The sequence below is a fragment of the Lates calcarifer genome, linkage group LG6 (genome assembly GCF_001640805.2).
Source record: "Lates calcarifer isolate ASB-BC8 linkage group LG6, TLL_Latcal_v3, whole genome shotgun sequence".
Lineage (NCBI taxonomy): Eukaryota > Metazoa > Chordata > Actinopteri > Centropomidae > Lates > Lates calcarifer.
The window spans coordinates 12,564,074-12,582,568 of record NC_066838.1 but is presented as its reverse complement, the minus strand read 5'-3'; the positions used below and the strand labels follow the sequence as shown (position 1 = coordinate 12,582,568).

General features: G+C 40.3%; 2 protein-coding genes across 3 annotated transcripts; one reads left to right on the top strand and one right to left on the bottom strand.

Annotated features, from left to right (window-relative positions):
• Positions 1-814: 814 nt before the first annotated feature.
• On the bottom strand, positions 815-7,418 carry troap (trophinin associated protein). Its single transcript, XM_051070984.1, is given in 15 exon segments — positions 815-1,406; positions 1,863-2,065; positions 2,196-2,508; positions 2,629-2,739; positions 3,180-3,266; positions 3,362-3,444; positions 3,546-3,600; positions 3,738-3,812; positions 3,814-3,884; positions 4,608-4,659; positions 4,824-4,942; positions 5,182-5,659; positions 5,753-5,990; positions 6,510-6,617; positions 7,123-7,418. Coding segments are annotated over 15 exon segments (2,331 nt in total). The 5' UTR covers positions 7,386-7,418; the 3' UTR covers positions 815-1,331.
• A 1,549-nt stretch (positions 7,419-8,967) lies between these two features.
• On the top strand, positions 8,968-17,291 carry LOC108876547 (DEF6 guanine nucleotide exchange factor). Of its 2 annotated transcripts, XM_018666146.2 has the most exons (12): positions 8,968-9,170; positions 10,734-10,874; positions 10,982-11,167; positions 12,036-12,263; positions 12,370-12,516; positions 13,791-13,853; positions 13,978-14,086; positions 14,187-14,485; positions 14,582-14,748; positions 15,176-15,374; positions 15,901-15,991; positions 16,429-17,291. In XM_018666146.2, the coding sequence occupies exons 1-12, from the start codon at positions 9,075-9,077 to the stop codon at positions 16,623-16,625; spliced, it is 1,923 nt and encodes a 640-aa protein (XP_018521662.1). In that variant the 5' UTR covers positions 8,968-9,074; the 3' UTR covers positions 16,626-17,291. The 2 variants fall into 2 exon arrangements, with proteins under 2 accessions (XP_018521662.1, XP_018521663.1); XM_018666147.2 differs by lacking the exon at positions 13,791-13,853.
• The last annotated feature ends 1,204 nt before the right edge of the window (positions 17,292-18,495 follow it).

Genomic DNA, 18,495 nt, shown 5'->3' with positions numbered 1-18,495 from the left:
CTTGGGGAGAAATAACTGCCTGAAGTCCTGATAAGAGACTCTGGTTGCTTCTGGGAGCCAAAACAAAATGTGACTATTGTGATTATAGTTCAAGAGATACTCTGCAACTTAGTATTGGACTTGATAAAGTTGGGGTGACACACAAACAAAGCAGGCAACAGCCCAGAGATCCTACAGGTTTATGTAATATTTTTGTCTAGACTGACTAATGTCCACATTAGAACCTGAACTTTTTTGTGTCATGTACAATTAACACACAGCAAATCTTGGGTTTCATTATCAGTACATTTTACATTTAGCTTCAGTAAGTGCTTGTGAAAAATACAAAACCCAAAGATATTAAAATTACTATGATATATGTGATTAAAAGAGCAGCATATTCTAACATTTCAACTTGAACCAGGAAATATTTGGCATTTATCCCTAATGAATTACTCAAACTTTCACATAATTATCAAAAATGTTGACAACAGATTTTCTATTGTTTGACAAATCGAGTAAGAACTAAACCTGACTTTTAGTCCTCAGTGTGGGTTAAGCCCCCAAAACACTGGATCAGTTCCCATAATACAACCAATATCAGACTGTCGTTAAACCCTCCCTGCCTGGTAAACACCCATATTTGTAAAACACCATGCTGACAGTTTGTAAGTCAGGCTTTCGGTTCAGAGTTTTAGACATTTTCTCAGACTTCAGAGAGCTGCGTTCTGTGCCACAGAGGACATTATACAGTACAACTCACACCTGTTTGTGTTAAACTGGTGGAGTGCCCCTTTAAACAACTTCAAGAGCTGAAAGAAAAACCATACACGACTCAACTGTAACATATTTACATTTATTATAAACACTGTACATTAAGAACTTTAATCATTTTCAATCCACACAACAAGATTCTGGTTTGTTCAAAATTGCAGATAACAACAAATAACAATGTCTTCCTACTCTACATGTGTACTAAAGCTATAACACTGATGAAGTCCAGAGTCTTCACTGACCTTTTACAAACTTTTATCTTTCCAACATTTAGTTTTGGATTCATGTAATAAACATTATATGTAATATCTGTACATCTACATTATTGTCAAGCATGAATGCCTGTAGTATAAAAGATGCCTCATTTCACAGATATAACCTCTATTCTTTTTCGAAAGCATCTATAATAATAAAATAAAAATGATCCCAGCAATGATCTTTGGGCGTGTATTACGGCTGGTAACAGTGTTGGACAAACATCGGCAGTTCTACTAAAGAAAGTCTCAACAGTCCACCAGAGTGAGCTTATCCACTCTGGATATTCACAGTCAAAACAAATACTGTGCTTGTAGTGCAAATCATCTCTCCTGCAGTGGAGAGCTCTGTGGAGAAGACGAACCAGAGGAGAGATTGAAGCCAATTGGAACAAATCTCTGGAAAACAAAGGGAAAAATGTTATTAACTTGTGTATCTGTGTATACACACAAAGAATATCTATATGTTTAATGTATCAAAGTGTTAGGTCCCATTCACAATCTAATTTAATGTGACAACTTTTGGTTTGTAATACCTCACAATGTTGTATCATATTGTGTCGTAATTAAGGAATAGTTCAACATTTTGAACATATATGTATTTCTTGCTGAGCATTAGATTAGAAGATTAATAATTAGGTTTCCAGTCTTTATGCTGAGTCATATTTTGTAAAGAGTCTTATTGTAAAGAATTTTCTCTTACTTATACTGAATTGACTGAACACTGTGTTTAATAAAAACAAGTGACAAATATTGTGTGACATATATTATTGTTTCATTAAGGTGATTATTGAGGTCAGTGACTACACATCGCACCGTTCATACTTCATTTCATACTACCAGAGGTGAACTCACAGAGGACTCTTCAAAGTGCAGGATGGAGACCAGAGGGTTTTCACAGCGAGGCCGAGGGGGGAGAAACCCAGGGGCATCGGGGACAGACACCGAGGTGTAGGTGGCCACCTCCTCGTCCATGCGCAGCTCCTCCAGAGGAGGAAGACGCTTACGCAGCAACGCCACAGCAGGACTCAATCCATAGCTCTTCTGAACAATGATGTCTGTGACAGAAAAAAAAGGTCACTCTTAAACAGGTGTTGCAGTGGCAATCCAAGCTAATGTTCACAAACTGCAGAGGAAATAAAATACGTTACATGGTCATTTTATGGGGATGTGATGCGTCAGTGTTACCTCTGTGCAGACTCTGAACAGGCAGGTTGATCTGACAGGTCTGTTCTGACGCAGATGACATCTCCTCATGTACTGGCAGCACCTTTCTCTGCTGTGATGGAACTGGACCATGCTGATCAGATGAGCTCTCCTGCTTCTCAAAACGTGGGGCTCTGAACAGCTTTTTGCCCGTTGAGAAAAAAATGACAGACTCTCTTTGCGGTGCTTGGATGAAAGGTTGTCCTCCCACAGTCCTCTGCCCCTGCTCCCTCTCCTCATCCTCACTGGTGTTAGCCCTGCTTGTCTCTGCTTTTTCCTCACAGCGGGTTTTAGTCTAGAGAAGTGGAAGAGGAAACAAAACAACAGACAGAGATTTATAAATAAATACAAACTAGATAAAGAAATAAAATTTAATTGTGATTCATGTGTGGTCGTTAAGTTTTGGATTTCTTACACTTGAGGCTTGAACTGGGAGCTGCTCTGCTCGTGTCTCGGGATCTTTGTCAGTCACATTAGTGTTCTGCTCATCATCTGGTTCATCAAATAATCGCTGGACGATCTCCTGCTAACAAATGGGAAAGTCATATGATTGTGATCTGGAGCAAAGAACAGCATGTTCACGTCTGGTTAAAATATATGCCGTACTGGTAGCAGTAAAATGTTTTGGATGATAACTATCTATCATACATGTGCTTTGTTCTGAGGTGCATTTATTGTAGTTTCGCCAGTGCAACAGTGATGTGTCATTATTACCATCAACATCATCTTTAAATTTCTGAAATGTTGCAACCATTCAGTTTATCTAAACTGAAAATTAAAAAGTCATCAAGCCTTTGATGGAGCTGCCTTGAATTCATAGAAAGACCCCCTCAAGAACCATTTCTATTCTCTGACTTTGGCTGTTCATACACCTTTTTTGTTTTCTTAATGGACAATATTCTTGTAATGCACAGAGTTGTGTAAAATCTCTATATACACATTAACAAATTGACATCCTGCTCTCACCTCCTGGTGCGGCTGAAGGTTGGTTTTGCTGCTCCTCAGCACGGGCGTGCCGGCGTATGGTGACTGTTGTGTCGACAGATGCCATTTCTGAGGACAGCAGCATCATGAGATAAAGAAGTGACTGCAGGAAATACAACATGCCAAACAGACAGAATATGAACATACAGCACATATATACTGACCATAGCAGACATGGGCTGATGTCTGGTGTCACGGACTCTCTGTGGAGTCCATTTCTTCAGCGGAGTCTCTTTGAGCGTTACTGCTGAGGATAAAACAGGCGAGTCACATCAGGATGAAAGGACAAAGAGATAAGAGGTGCATTAGGTTTTATGAGATAACAAGAACAATACTGCTGCATCTTACCCACTGGTCCGCCAGTCGCCTCTGCATGATTTTTCCTCACCGGCACTCTCTGAGCCTGAGAAAGGAACCAACAGACAAAATGAAACTGTGTGTTTGCATTTCAAAGGCAGTGTAGTAATATAAAAAGCTACAACAAACAGAGTAAGAAGAAGTAGAAGAGCAGAAGTGAAAACACATTTAATATTTACGTACTGTGTAGACTGAAGTGCCTCTGCCTGATGGACAGACAGAGTTTCGGGGTGTGGCGCCTACGGCCCCTCCAGCCTTCAACCCCCTCGTTCTGGAGGATACTTTGCAGTGCACCGGGGTCTGGGGAGAACTGCACAGACTTCACTGCTCCTGTAAGAAGAGCACAAAGAGCACAGAGTCACTGGATATGCAAAGACCACTTTTACTTATACTGTATTGTTTATTATCAAGCTAAAATTTACTTGTTTTCTCTGTTTATTATCACTTTTTTGGGTTTTTCACTGGCGACCACATAAGATTAAAAACATTAGATAGTGTGTGTGATAGTGATAGAATAAAAACCACTAACTTAAAGGAACAACGCAACCTTTTCACTTTCTAGCTGAGAATTACATAAGATCAATACCACTCTTATGTCTGTACAGTAAAATGTGAAGCTGCATCCAGCAACTGGTTAGCTGTGGATTAAAACTAGAGTCTGAAATCAAGGAATGGGGGAAACAATTAACCAGCTGGCTCTGTCCAATGGTAACATCAGACTATCAGCACTTCTAAAGCAGACAAATTAATACATTGTAAGTGTTCTGTTTAATCCATACACTTTCTGTTTTGTTACTTCTGGACAGAGCCAGGGTGGCTGTTAACCCATGTTTCCGGTTTTTGTGCTAAGCTAACTGGATGCTAGCCCCAGCCGCATATTTACCAAACAGACATGAGCATGTTCTCACATAATTCTCAGCAAGACATCTAACAAGCAAAATATCAAATTTGTCCTTTAAATAAATAATTATCTGTAGCCCTACAAGTAAATAAGCATACCAAGACATCACTTTGCAGTTCTGTTGCAAATCATGTTCTCAGTCTTATGCTAACCTGTGGTGGTTCCAGCTTTTTGTCGACTCTTCATGACAGACACTCGCTGGGGCTGCGAACAACAGGATTTATGACTTTAAAACTGTTCAACGTTTAAATCATTATTATTACAAAAATAAAACATTAAGCACCTGAAAGAACCCAGTCAGTAAATGTGTAGGGACCAAAAGACAATGTAAAAGAATCCAGTTAACAACTAGAATCAAACCACCTTACCAGATAGTTATACGGTTTACACTGTGGAGTTGCAGATCCCAGACCTGTGACACTTATTCCCTCGTTCCGGAGGATACTGAGCAAAGCAGCATGGTCAGACTGGAAGTTCTCCCCTTTGTCTGAAATACATAAAATCAACCTAAGAAACACTGATGATAACTGTTCACTAGGACAATCATAAACTACCAGTTGTGTTGTTGCTAAGGTGAGATACATTTATCTACCTGGAGAAAGGCAGTTGTTACTACCAAATATAAACAAATGTATCTACATGGCTAGAAATGTAAGATGCAGGTATATTCAGTGATACTGTTCAAAACAGAAATGGCATGTCAAGTCAATAACATGCTAAACTTACCAGTAACTTGCGTGGTCAGCTGTGCGTTCTGCGATGTCTTGGTTGGATCTTTGAGACTGAGCTGGTTCATGTTTTCCAAACATGTCTCTGCACTGAGAGCAGGCTGTGCAGAAGAAGGAGTGCTCTTCTGATGCAGAGTGTTATTAGGAATGGCTGACAGAGGATTGGACAAAGTAGCTGAAGTCTTAAAAGTGTTGGGAAGCCCAGGCTGTTCTGACAGGTGTTCTGTAGCCTTTCCGTGAGACTTATGTGTTGAGTCCACATGGCTGTTTAACACAGCTGGATGTTTAGAAGATTTTGAATTAATGTTCTGGGTCTTTAGTCGAGCACTGCATACACTGTTTTCAGGTTGGACAGCATGAGTGCCAGTCTGTGATGTTATGGGCTGGTGTTTTTCGCTGGTTGTTCTTGAACTCTTGGGCTGAGAGAAGTTAAACGGCACAGGCCTGGTGCATGGCTTTTTCTTCTTAGCTTTCCCCTGTATTAAAATGATTGAGTATTATTAACAATATAAAAGTTATCCAATCAAATAAAAACATTAAAATCTACAGGACAGGAGGGAGGCACTTACAGCCAGAGGTTTCTCCTCCCACCTACAGTGAGACTGACTGAAGTCTGAGGGAGTCTGGAGATGAAGAGACTTTGCAAGCACCGGAAGCCTGCTTACACCTGGTCGCACAGCTGCCTTTCTACCTATTTCTGAGATTCCTGGGTCTTTGTTCTCACTGTTTTGTTTAGAAAGGTGAGTTGCAGACACAGGTTTGGAAGGCTTTGGGTTCGCTGGCATTTTGTTATGTTCATTCTTCATTCTGTGTGACCAAAAAAGCAGTCATTTGCAAAACAAGAAGCTCAACTACACTCACCAAGTGTTTTATTTGGAACACCTGAACACCTGCTTATTCATGCAAATCAACCAAACGTGTGGCAGCAGTGCAGTGCATAAAATCAGGCAGATGCAGGTATGCATGCAGGGGAAAAAATGTGATGTGAGTGACTTTGACAGTGCCATGATTTTGGGTGACTATCTGAGTGTGAACTGAATTCCAGTAACAATACCAAAACAACTATTTTTCCTACTTTACTTTAAAAGTCCACAGTCTACACAATCAGCTGATGAATGTTGCCTTAACAAAAATAAAATCTAAAGTTTAGCTTTAAGTAAGGAATAAGTGATCAAAAAAATAAGTAAATGAGATTACAAATCTGCTTTGGTGCAGTCTTGGATACATTGTGCCACAGATACATTTCTGTTGGTGCTTTCAACTTTATATTCATCACCCAGCAGCATATAAACTGAAGCAGTGTGTCTCATACTTAAAATGGCTTACCTCTTAAAGTCACTGTGGATTTTGTTCTGACTTTGCTGACGAAGGACTGCAGATGAATCCATAATGATAACAGGAGGAGGAAGTGGGTGGTGAAGGAGTAAAGAAGAACTAGAGGAACAAAAAAATGTAAAAAACAAAAACAAATGAAGAGCAACCAAGCATGAAACATCATACAAGCCAATAGCAAAGTGAGTACACATGTGGACAAAATACACAAAGCATGGACCTGCAGACATAAAAACATCAGACTACGATTCCTTCCAAAGCTTTAACGTTTGTTCCGAAGATAAGGAGCAACAAAATCAGTTGCTAAAGCTAAAGCTCCGGGAAGCCAAAGGCCACCATCAGTGGTGCTGTTAAAAACACTAATCAGACAATAAATAATGACATTTATTTGCCCAATCAACAGAGCACATAACTGACAGCAGCCAAGCCTGCGCACGGTTAAAACCAACGCTTTAACTACAAACATTACCAAGAGAAATGAGCTTTGACTCGAGCAGAAGGGTACATTTAGGGTCTTTTATCGTTAGCACATGCTACATGCGCATATAAAGCCGTTTACCACACACTTAACATACTTTCAAAATACAAAAGGGCCACTGTTACTTACTTCTGAGCATCCAATAAAGCCTTTCTGATACAATTAATTCCGAATGTTTTCGTTTTCCAGGCGTTTTCTGGAGATTTAAAGATCCCTTGTTGCGTCCTTTCACACTGCGGAGGGCTGTCAACTTCCTGGACTCGCAGCAGTTTGTAAAAAGCGCGCTTCGCCATTGGTCGCAATAGGAAGCCGTACCAACCAATGACAGCGCGCACTTTGGTCGTGACAATATCTCCGACCAATGAGCAGCGGATTTTCATAAACAACTCCATGGCAACGACGCGAAAGTTGTTTTACCACGTGACTGCTTTTGCCGCGGCATCCCCCCACCAGCAAATAGAATAGAATAGAATGTCTGTAAGTATGGAAAATGATCTTTAACAAACTAAAACTTGACACGTGACATATAAAACAACTATCACATATAACACATGTACAAACAAGACAACACCCAAGTGCCATACCACAGTCTTCCTCAGCAGATGTAATTTGCTCTATTGTTATGAAGATGAGCAGAGCCCCTCCACTGATGACCACACCATGAGATAGGAAAATCAAAGTAGTAATTGGACAGTGAGTTAAGATTTTGTCAAGCTGAAGTGCTTTTCTAATTCTATTTCCTTGTATCTGATTTTATAAATGTTTCTACAGTTATAGGAAACAAAACATGATTTATTCATTTATTTACGCCTCTAGGTGGAGGTGTTTGTCCTGACATTTAGCATTGTCACCACTTTTTTTCAAGCGCTCCGTTGTTTTATACAATCCCAAAGACTCAAATTAAAAGAATACTTTTACTAAAGGTGTTAAAAAGCTAAGTGCTAATTTCACTGTACCTGAAAGCGAGATCTAAAAATAAACTAAATCTTAAACTCCTAGCTGGTTTGCAAACGATAACGTAGCTCAGTAAAAAAAAAAAAAAAAAAAAAAAAAAAAAAAAAAATTTACCAGTGTCTTCATTACCTTATCGCTGGCAACTCAGGTCTCAAAAGACATCATATTTAGTAGTTATGTTCACTTGTAAATCCTATAATCTCAACAGTCCTTGGAGGCAGCACTGGTTATTCAAGTAGAAAACAATGGAGTATAAATGGCTTTAGTTACCAGTTACTGTTCATGTGTTTCTTGATCATCATATGTTTTGTAAAGAAACATATGATGAAATTATAATTAACAAGACCAACCAACCATATTTAGCTCCAATTTTAACAACTACATTATTAAAATTCTTATTGATAATATAACATAGTTTGATAACATAAATGTGTAATGATTAGAGCAGCAATAAACATATAACAGTATATGTGGTTCATAAAATGTCAGAAAATAACACATTTTTTAAAAAGCTGTCCATCACACTCCTCTCCCAACACTCCTAAAGTCTAATATCATACCTTAAAATTTGGTCTTGATAACGGTTAAAAACTGACTGATATTCATCAGTAAAATTAAAAAAACAGAGGAAAGCAGCAAGTCCTCACCCTGGAAAAGTTGAGATTTTTTTTTTTTTAGAAGGAGGTGGGTGGTGAAGGTGTTTTTATATGAAAAATAGCAATATTGATGATTCATTTTCTGTCACCTGACTACTCATCAAGTAATTATTTCAGCTGTAATAAAATTAACATAGTTTTAAAGAGAAATTCTGAGTACTCAGTTTGATTGGAGGACTTAAACTTGTAATGTGGTACTTTCATAATATGGTATTTGTAGAGGATCTGAAAACTTGTCCTTCTGGAGGGCAAGATTGGGGCATGAATCTAACAATAAGACACTCCCACTCTTGTCTCTAACTGTCGATGTCCAGCAGGTGTCGCTACCAGCAGACTGGTAAAGCTCCATGTCTGCCTGACAGCAGCAACACTGTGTGGGTGTCTGCTTGTCACCCAAAGGCCCCGTGTCAACAGTAGAGGGAAGAAGAAGAGACGTAGAGGAGGAAATCAGAAAGTAACGCTGCTGCAGAAATGGACTTGCGGTCTGAGCTGCTCAAGTCCATCTGGTATGGCTTCACAGCCCTGGATCTGGAGAAGAGCGGTAAGGTGTCCAAGTCTCAGCTGAAGGTGAGTGGAGGGTCCTCTACCTGGAAGATGGGACTTTAGTAAAGTTTTTCTGTTTGAGAAGTCACTTTTTTACTCAGCTGCCTCATTTCCTACCTCAATTCATATTTCATCACGTGGGCTCGCTCTGAGAGAAATGAGATGAAAATATTTGAAGTGCTCAGCAAACTAAATGTCACAAGTGCATGTGTTATTTAGTCTTTGTCACATTTGATTCCGTAGATGTAGGAAATAAGGGTGTACACAATCTGATGTTACCTATCATCCTCAATATTTCCTGTGTGAAAAACCTAACCACATTCTGTTCAACAAGGAACTAATTTGTTCCCTATATTTCGAGTAAAATGCTTTGACTGCTAAGAGAAGGCACAATATGCACCTCTGTCTGGCGAGAGCACGAGAGTAACAGTTTGCTCTCAGTCTGTACATGAATGAGAGCCCTCATCGCCAAGCTGTGCGTACACTGGGCCTCGGCGTACCAGCTTGTAGTGCAAAGGGTCCTCTGGCACTGGACCTGCCCAGAGAACAGCCTGTTGAATAGAGTATGTTCACAACATGAGCGCGTGTACGTCAAAGGGACATTGTTACGGTGAGAGCGAGGACAAAGTGGAAACATGTTGGTGGTTGTTGTCTCTTGCCACAAGGCTTCAACGAAGCAGCTGTATTTTCTGTTGAGCTCATCGTTATGTCACTTGGTATTGGCGTGGATCAGACTCCATTTCCAGCCACCTCCACGTTCCTGCGATGTGCTGCCCCGCTGCTCCTGGCTCACAGCGAGTCAGCCTCATGACTAGGCTTATCCCCCTCATGCATGCAGCCTGTGTACAGGCACCATGTTCTTAAGACAGGCTCGCAGACAAGCCACTTGCATGTCATGGCCTCAAAGCTGACAGATGTTGTAGTGCACTGGAGACTAGAGACAGGATGTGGTTATGGCTCAACACTCGGAGGCTGGTTGACTGATAACATACGTTAGATATCTGAGGACATTGCACACTATCAACTGAAAAAATGTATTGCCGTAAAAGCAAAAGTCTGGTTTTTATTTTCCTGCTACAAGTAGTACTTTACACTGTGTCACTCTTATGTAACCTGACGTTTTAGCATGTCTTATTGATATTTGTTTTTTATTTTCATTTATATCTCCCATTATTTTACATTTTACACTGTGCACAAGGTGCAATTCAAATACTTTAATAATTGACTGACTTAAAAAAGTGTTTAAATATAGTATCTGAAAATGTTTGCCATGCAGTTTCACTTGCTGACTACAGCCACACATTTTTTTATTTTGTCACACTAACATATGTATAAACATTATTTTTAGAAAAATACAGTGCAGCAGAAATTCCAAAACTTCAGCTCCCTAAAAATCTAAATCAACATTTTGTTCTCAGTTTGTTCACCCACATTAGTAGATATATTTGATAGTATGTTATTTAGCTTTAGCAGTAGTTTAACATCGCATTCATGCCATTATAGCTGATGTGATTCACCTATGTTATACATATTGATTTAGAGAATGCAGTTTTAAATATGTCTGTCCTGTACATTGTGATTTCACAGGTTTTGTCCCACAACCTGTGCACAGTCCTGAGTATCCCACATGACCCAGTCGCTTTGGAGGAGCACTTTAGGGATGATGATGATGGTCCAGTTTCCAGTCAGGGTTATATGCCTTATCTCAACAAATACATCCTGGATAAGGTGACAAAAACACAACCACATGCTCTTTTTGTTTCATCAGATTCTAAGGCTATGAAGTCAAAGATACAGTCAAAGTTTTTTTCAGTCCCTGCATTTTGTTGTTGTAGGTTGTGGAAGGTTCTTTTAATAAGGAAAACGTAGACGAGCTCTGTTGGACTCTTACGGCAAAGAAAAACTACCAGACGGACAAAAACAGCAGCACAGTTCTGCCAGAGAAGGATGCTTTTCGGCTTTGGTGTCTTTTTAATTTTCTGTCTGAGGACAAATACCCGCTGGTTATGGTCCCTGATGAGGTAGGTTCAACTAAAATAGACTTAGAGTTGAAGGAATTTCTTCACACTCCCTCAGTACAGTAACAAATCTGATTTCTGGGGTATTGTTTGTTATTCAAAACATGATTGGACCGGGAAGAAAAATCCCATTGTAAGTTTACAAAAACAAACGTTTTTGCACATCTTGAAGTTGATCGTGGTTGTTCGTTTCTAAATTTAGCAACATGAATGTTTCAAGTTACTGTGCTCTGTTGTTGAGAACAATTCTAAGACTGTAGTCAGTAATCTGTGACCTAAAAATGTTGTTGGATCTCTTACAATCAGTAAGTACAGCCTGGTTGAAACCTTGTTTCTTGCCATCATGGAACACGTTGCTCTTTTCATGCAGCGGTGTGGGCTTGTTTCTCACTTGCAAACTCGTTTTGGTTTCCTGTCTTGTGTTTTTCACAGCAGCTGCCAAGAGAAAGCCCTAAATTTCAGGGGCAGAGTAGTTTCTGTCTCGCTGAGTTTAAGCAAACACCATCCAGTTTTATTTTGGTATTTCGGCTTCACACACCGACCACTGTGCATGTAATAAGTACTACTATGTAAATACTGTTACTAAAATGGGTTTCATTAAGAGAAAACAAAAATACAAGTTACTGCAGAGAGAGGGCAACATTGTTGAATGTGAGCTTTAAAAAAAATCCCTCGAAGGAAAGTCACTAAAATATGTGTTAATGTGAGTTACAAACTCTACTGAAGTGTACACAAACTTTTCTTGATTGTAGTAAAACAACAGTTTTTTTTAGTTACTTCCTCCCTTGAGTATAATGCAGAAAACACAGATAATTCAGATGAAGCATATTTATTCTCACTCTCAAGACGTTTGGTTTCTTTTCCTCTTCAGGTGGAGTACCTCTTGAAGAAGATATGCATGGCCATGAGTATTGAGTTCAACTGTGTTGAATTAGAGGACTTCTTCTCTCAGGACTCAGTGCAGCAGAGTGGCATTACTGTTTGGGTTTTTCTAGAGATGATGAACTCGGGAAAGATAAGCAGAGGAATTGATAAGAGCATAATCAGCATGGCTATAGAGGAAGTGTACAGGGAGATAGTTGGTGATGTCCTCAAAGAGGTAAGAGACCCACTGGCCACCAGGAGTCTGTGCTTTGGTTCCAGATGTGCTCTTTTCTTTGGCAGTATGACAGTATGTGTGTGTGCGTTGGTTTGGATGCATGCAGGGTTATCTGTGGAAAAAAGGTCAGCTGAGGAGAAACTGGAAGGAACGCTGGTTCACCTTAAGGCCGAGCAACTTGTCCTACTACACTGGGGAGGACCGCAAGGATTGCCAGGGCAACATAGCTCTGGATGGGAACTGCTGTGTGGAGGTAAGCAGCTGGAGATGATCATCTTTCAAAGCTAAACACTTAACACTGGAAGGACATGTGGCTTTTAATAACACTGAATTCTTTCTCAGTTTTTTTTTTGTCCAGAAAAGAAATACAGTACATACTGCTCATTTGCTTTGCTTTGTACATTTGCGGTTCCCAGCCTGGGGGTGGGGACTCCCCCATGGTGTTGCAAGATGAAGCAAAAGGGGTCACAAGATGGCAGATATTTATTTTTAAGGACTTCCCTCATCGTTGGGTTTTCCTGTGAATTGCTGGAAAAGTTTACCTCTTAGGGACCCAGAAAACCCCCCAAAATATTCCAACAAAACACAACCTGTGGGCTCTACATGTGCAAACAGTCACGAGGAATCAAGTCTGTATGAAAATTATTAGGGTGTTATAGTTGCCTTTTTTTTTTAAAAGCAAATCCTGCCTAAACGCTCTTATGATTTTCTTAGGACCGTTTTATTCACTAGAAGAAAAACTGCAGCACCTTCCCCCCTTAATCTCAAAGTAATCTAGTACTACTTTAAGATTATATACTCCAGTTTAAACAGTACAACCTGCCAGTCATAACTAGTAGCTGTCCCTGTTGCTTTATATGACACATTACATTTTTTAAAAACACATTTTACGTTAATGTTCTACTTATAGTTAGTACAATTAGTACAGTTAATTACAGAGCAGAATAAGTGAGAGATGCTGTCAAATAGTGACAAATGACATGTCTGCACTCTGCCCCCTCAAATAAAACTACACTCCCTTCAGCAAAAGGAGAAATACATAAATAGCCCTCCCAATTTTCTCAGCAACCCTCCCCCCTAATAATTTCCACTCAGTCCTCAAGTAGTTGTTAGCCATGTCATGAGCCAAAGAGGTTGGGAACCATCAAGTTTATAAAAACTGCAGCAGCTGGAAACTGAAAGTTGTCTTGTTTCACATTCAGATCAGTCACATTCAATCAGATCATAGATTTCCTCCCAAATCTCACAGAGCTTGAGTGTTAGTAGTTAAGTCTGCCATTCTCACACTCACGAATGACATGTTCTAGAGTAGAGTTATTGTTGTTCGGGCAGTTTTTGTGGCTTTTAAGGTGAACGCAGAGTCAGTTATAAGCACATCAATGCCACATGGTACCACACTGAGCACTTACAAATAAAACCATCTGGTGAAGTTCTGCCTTTCTTTCAGCAAGAGCACTACTACCCACTGCACCATGTGTTACTCCAAAGGAAAACAAACAATCATTCTAAAATCATGCTTTATTATAGGAAGTAGACGATGATCAAATATTGTTTGGTCGTTCCAAATGGATCAAAAACGTCCTTTTCCCAGTGAGTTCGCCGTTTTTCTTCTCTCCTAACCACTGTATATTAAAGAAATGGTCACTACTAATCTAAAAAAAAAAAATCGATGCATGATGAAGGGATATTTACTGATCTGATCAATGTTTAACAGGTGCTGCCAGACCGAGATGGGAAGAGGTGCATGTTTTGTCTTAAAACTCTCTCCAAGACTTATGAGATGAGCGCCTCAGACACCAAACAGAGACAGGAGTGGACTACAGGTCAGAGGAGTCTCACGTTCACTGATATTGATCACCTATCTTCACCTGTCTTTAAGGCTTCATTTTGATATCGAGACATTAAACACGATCTTCTCCATAGCTATTCAAACTGCTATCAGGCTGCACGTGGAGGGGAAAAAGTCCCTACACAAAGATCTGAAGCTGAAGCGACGCGAGCAGCGTGAGCAGCGGGAGAAGAGACGACAGGCCAAGGAGGAGGAGCTGCAGAGGCTGCGGGCCCTGCAGGAGGAACGGGAGCGTAAGCTGGCGGAGCTGGAACTCCTGAAGGAGGCGCAGAAGCAGGCTCAGGCCCTCCTGGAGCAGGACGAGCAGAGGAGGCGCCAGCAGCACGAGCAGCTCCAGCGGGCCCTGGAGGTCCAGCTGAGAGAGGCTGAGGAGGTGAGTGTGGAGGGAAAGAAGAGGTGGAAAAAAAAACAGAAAAGCAGAAAAATATGTGACCGTTCATTCCCTTTGCTTCATGTCATGTACATCAAGGCACGGGTCAGCATGCAGGCAGAGATGGCTCTGAAAGAGGAGGAAGCAGAGAGGCAGAGGAAGAGGATCCAGGAACTGGAAGAGATGCAGAAGCGTTTGGAAGAGGCGCTGCAGCAGGAGATCAAAGCCAGGCTGGATGAGGAGGCCTTCCGCTACGCTCAAGCTGGGTAGAGTATAGCCACTTATCCCTGCCAACATGCAGTCAGACACTTACAAACACTTTCACAGCACGATAAGAAGTTTAGAATTTGTTTATATTTAGAGCTTGCAAACAATGATGTATTGGCTATAAACAGGGAGGCACTCATGTGTGCAGATATTGAGCTGAGCTGCTGAGTTCATGTTGCATTATGTTCCTGAGGAAGTTGAGCTGCCAACAGAGGAAGTTGTTAAATGTTGCCATCAGTCAGATCTGTTGTGTTACTGTTCTTGCGTGCTCTCTCAGTCTTTTCAAGTTAAAACTTTCTGATGAATGATAAAGCACCTTACGTCAGGCCCTGTGCGTCTGTTTTCACATTTCATGAATATCTTAAGCAGCTTGGTGTCAATTATGAATAACAGAAAAAGTATGTTTTTTTTATGTCGTGTGTACAGGTTACTGGCTGAGGAGGAGGAGAAGATGAAGGCACTGATGTCCCTGCAGGAGGAACAGGAGGAATACATCCTGAAGACACAGAGGGAGAAGCAGGAGCTCAAACAGGAAATGGAGGCCAAGTCTCGAGCCCTGGAGGAGGCGCAGAGGCAGCTGGAGGAGGTCCGTGCCAACCGGCACAGGGTCGACCAGGATGTTGTGGTAAGAACCAAAAAAGACTGCTCAATAAAAGAAGAAATTATTCTTTAACTGAACTTGCATATCGGGGATGTGCTGTGATGTCTAAGTAAAACATTAAGCCAGTAGTATCAGCTAACTTGATTTGTTAATGTTTGTTTTATTTAACATCCAGTTATTATAAACACATTTTCTTATGCCTAAAATATGTTTTTTGAATTCATGTGTTTAAGATTTTGTGTGATTTACCCCAAGCATTTTCAGTGATAATAGCATCACTAGCACAGGGTGGTCTGTTATTTCTGCTCTGCTAATCTGGCCTTAAGAGACCCAGTACTGTGCACGCCCCTATATCATAACTGTCAATATGTTACATGTCACAGAACTTTGTAATAGATAAAAAGTTTCTTTATCTAATATTGCTGGTGCTTGATCTTTTCAAATTACAACCGATGGGCCCTAAAAATCTGATAACATGTTTCAGGATGGAGTCCTCATCAGTTTGTTTATTCATCAGAGGTTTTAATGCGCAGCTCTTTCTCACTGACAGGCTGCACAGAGGAAGCTTCGCCAAGCGAGCACCAACGTCAAACACTGGAACGTCCAGATGAACAGACTGATGCGACCGATTGGACCGGGCGGTACGTGTCCAGCGATGAGATGGTGTATTATGAAACACGATAAACATAAATTTAAAGATCTCTCACTCACTCTGTTTGCACGAAGAGTAATTATTTCTGTTTTATGCGACTGTCAACATGTGAATTAATTCTTGAGAATGAACTGAGAGTTTCTAAATGCCAGTGGTAAATACCATTGCTGTGGCTGGGTTGACATTTAACTCTGCTTCAAGTGAAGATTAGCATTGAGCTGTTTGTTTGTGAGTGTTCTGCCGTCTGTCTCGACGACGACAGTTATTTTTACATTTCATACCCGTCAATACACTTCCTGAAATTTGATTATTTTTTCACCAGTGAATTCCTTCTCCATTTACGCGTCCTCCAAACTCTGATTTCATTTGTCTGCTGCAAACGTACACTTCATTCTCTGAAGCGTTTTGTCATCATCTTGTTTTCAGAGAAGAGACCGTCGTTAGGAAGCTCCTTCTCGAGCTTCCAGATCCCGACACAGAGAGATCCCGGGCTGCGTCTCAGGAGGAGATCAGGATCAGAGGATCAGGATGAGGAGAGCAAAGAAAATGTCGACAACAGAGCTGGGTGTGATTTAGAGAAACGTCACTCCCATGCCTCTAACGGAGACATGGACATCCCCTAGAAACATGAATCAAGTGAGAGGGAGGCCGTCTAGGCCATGTGTGGTCACACCTTTAGGTTTTCTGACAGGAAGGGCAAGAGACAGCTAATGTCTGATGTGTGAACAATTTGTGAAAACAGTGGGACATCTACACTTAAAACTGAATTCACAGTACTAGCATTTTTTAATAAATATTGAATTTACTGACCTCATTTCACAGACGGCAACAGCTTAGAACATTTTTGCGAGAAGTTGCGTTAGCGTTCACTGCTCGACTGACGCTTTGACTGCAGCCTGTGTGAGGCCTGCTCAGGACGTGAACAATACCTCAGTGCAAAGGAAATGAGCTGTAAGAGAGCTGTAGCTGATGTTAAAAGAGTAGTACCTAAGTACAGTAAGTAATGGAAGCTCATTTGTTTAGTTCTGTAATATAGAGAGATAACAATTTTCCTATTTTACTTTTTTGGGGGAAAGGGGGGTGGGGTTGTGGGGTGTGGCTTAACTTTTTGATGTGAAAAGTTGGTTCAGTATTAGAGTTTACCGCAATGTTAGTCTAAGAGTATCACTCCTCATAAACAGGAAAGAGAAAGAGAGAGCGCAGGGAGAGAGAGAGAGAGACACTCATTGTTCTTCCTGTTTCTACTGCCATTTAACATAACTGTAAATAAAAGTGAATTAATGCCTCAACCAGTTTTCTGCTGCTGATCTTTACTGTGTTAAATCATGTGCAACATGCAGTTCAATACAACTGTAATCTTCACTTTCACTAAAATCTGAGCTGATACATCACACAATTAAGAGCTGAAATAAATAACCTTTTGTTGACCGATTAAATGAGTTATAAAACAGCAAATAGACGACATTCATGACATAAATTCCAAAGACCACACACGGTGGAAGAAGTTGAGACCCACAACACTGAATATGCAAAACGCACGTCCGCTTTAGTTTGAATTTGAGCCTAGCTCATTTGTTAAGAGCTGAAATGTGTCATCACTCTCTCTACGCCTCTCACTGGTAAAACCTTTGCTCACATGAGTGAACAGAGACATCCCCTGACAAACCACACAAACTACAAGTAGGCTGAGATGATATTTATCATCTGTGACTCTTTAAAAAAAGTTTTATTCTGCTCCATCTCTCAGCATTAACGGGGGTTTCTTTGTTATTTTTGGTCTACGGCATCACTTTCCTTTACGATAACTCATTAAGTACGTTAATATGAGTTCAAAAAAACATACAAGTTATATTATGCAGTGCAATATGTTTAAGATAGTTGATCATGGTGTCTAAATCTGATCTCAGATTGTAAAGCAGTAAATTCCAGTGTAATCTTCTTAGCATGAATAATTAACTGAAAATCTTAAAACTAAGACAAAATACATCATGATTGAGTGTCTTTTTTCACCAGTATTTTGAATTATTGTCCATATGCTGTATTAGAAAAAACCCTCAAAAACCAAACATCTGATAATATCATATACATTTACATCTTACACCCATCATTTCCTTTCATGATGGCAGCACTGACTCAACATGATGTCTTCTTTAGAAAAAGACATGTGTGTATATTCAGGGGTGTAATGAGGGGAATTAAGAGCCACAACATGAGGAGGGCTGTGTAAAAAGTCTGGAGCTGAAAGTTTGTTTTTACCTGCAACTTTGAAATCTGACATTAATAGCTTTGTAAGTAAGTTTTTACTGTTGGTTGGATATATAGTTTGACAGACTATCTCTGGTATCTAAATCAATTAGAGTCAAAGGTCAGTCAGTTTGTGAACAATGGCAGGTTCCAATCCTGTGTTTTCAGTTTTAATACTGGGCTGACCTTCTCTTTATTTAAGTCAATGGTGCCTTTAGGTTTCAAAAGTCTTATCATGCTGCCTCTGTA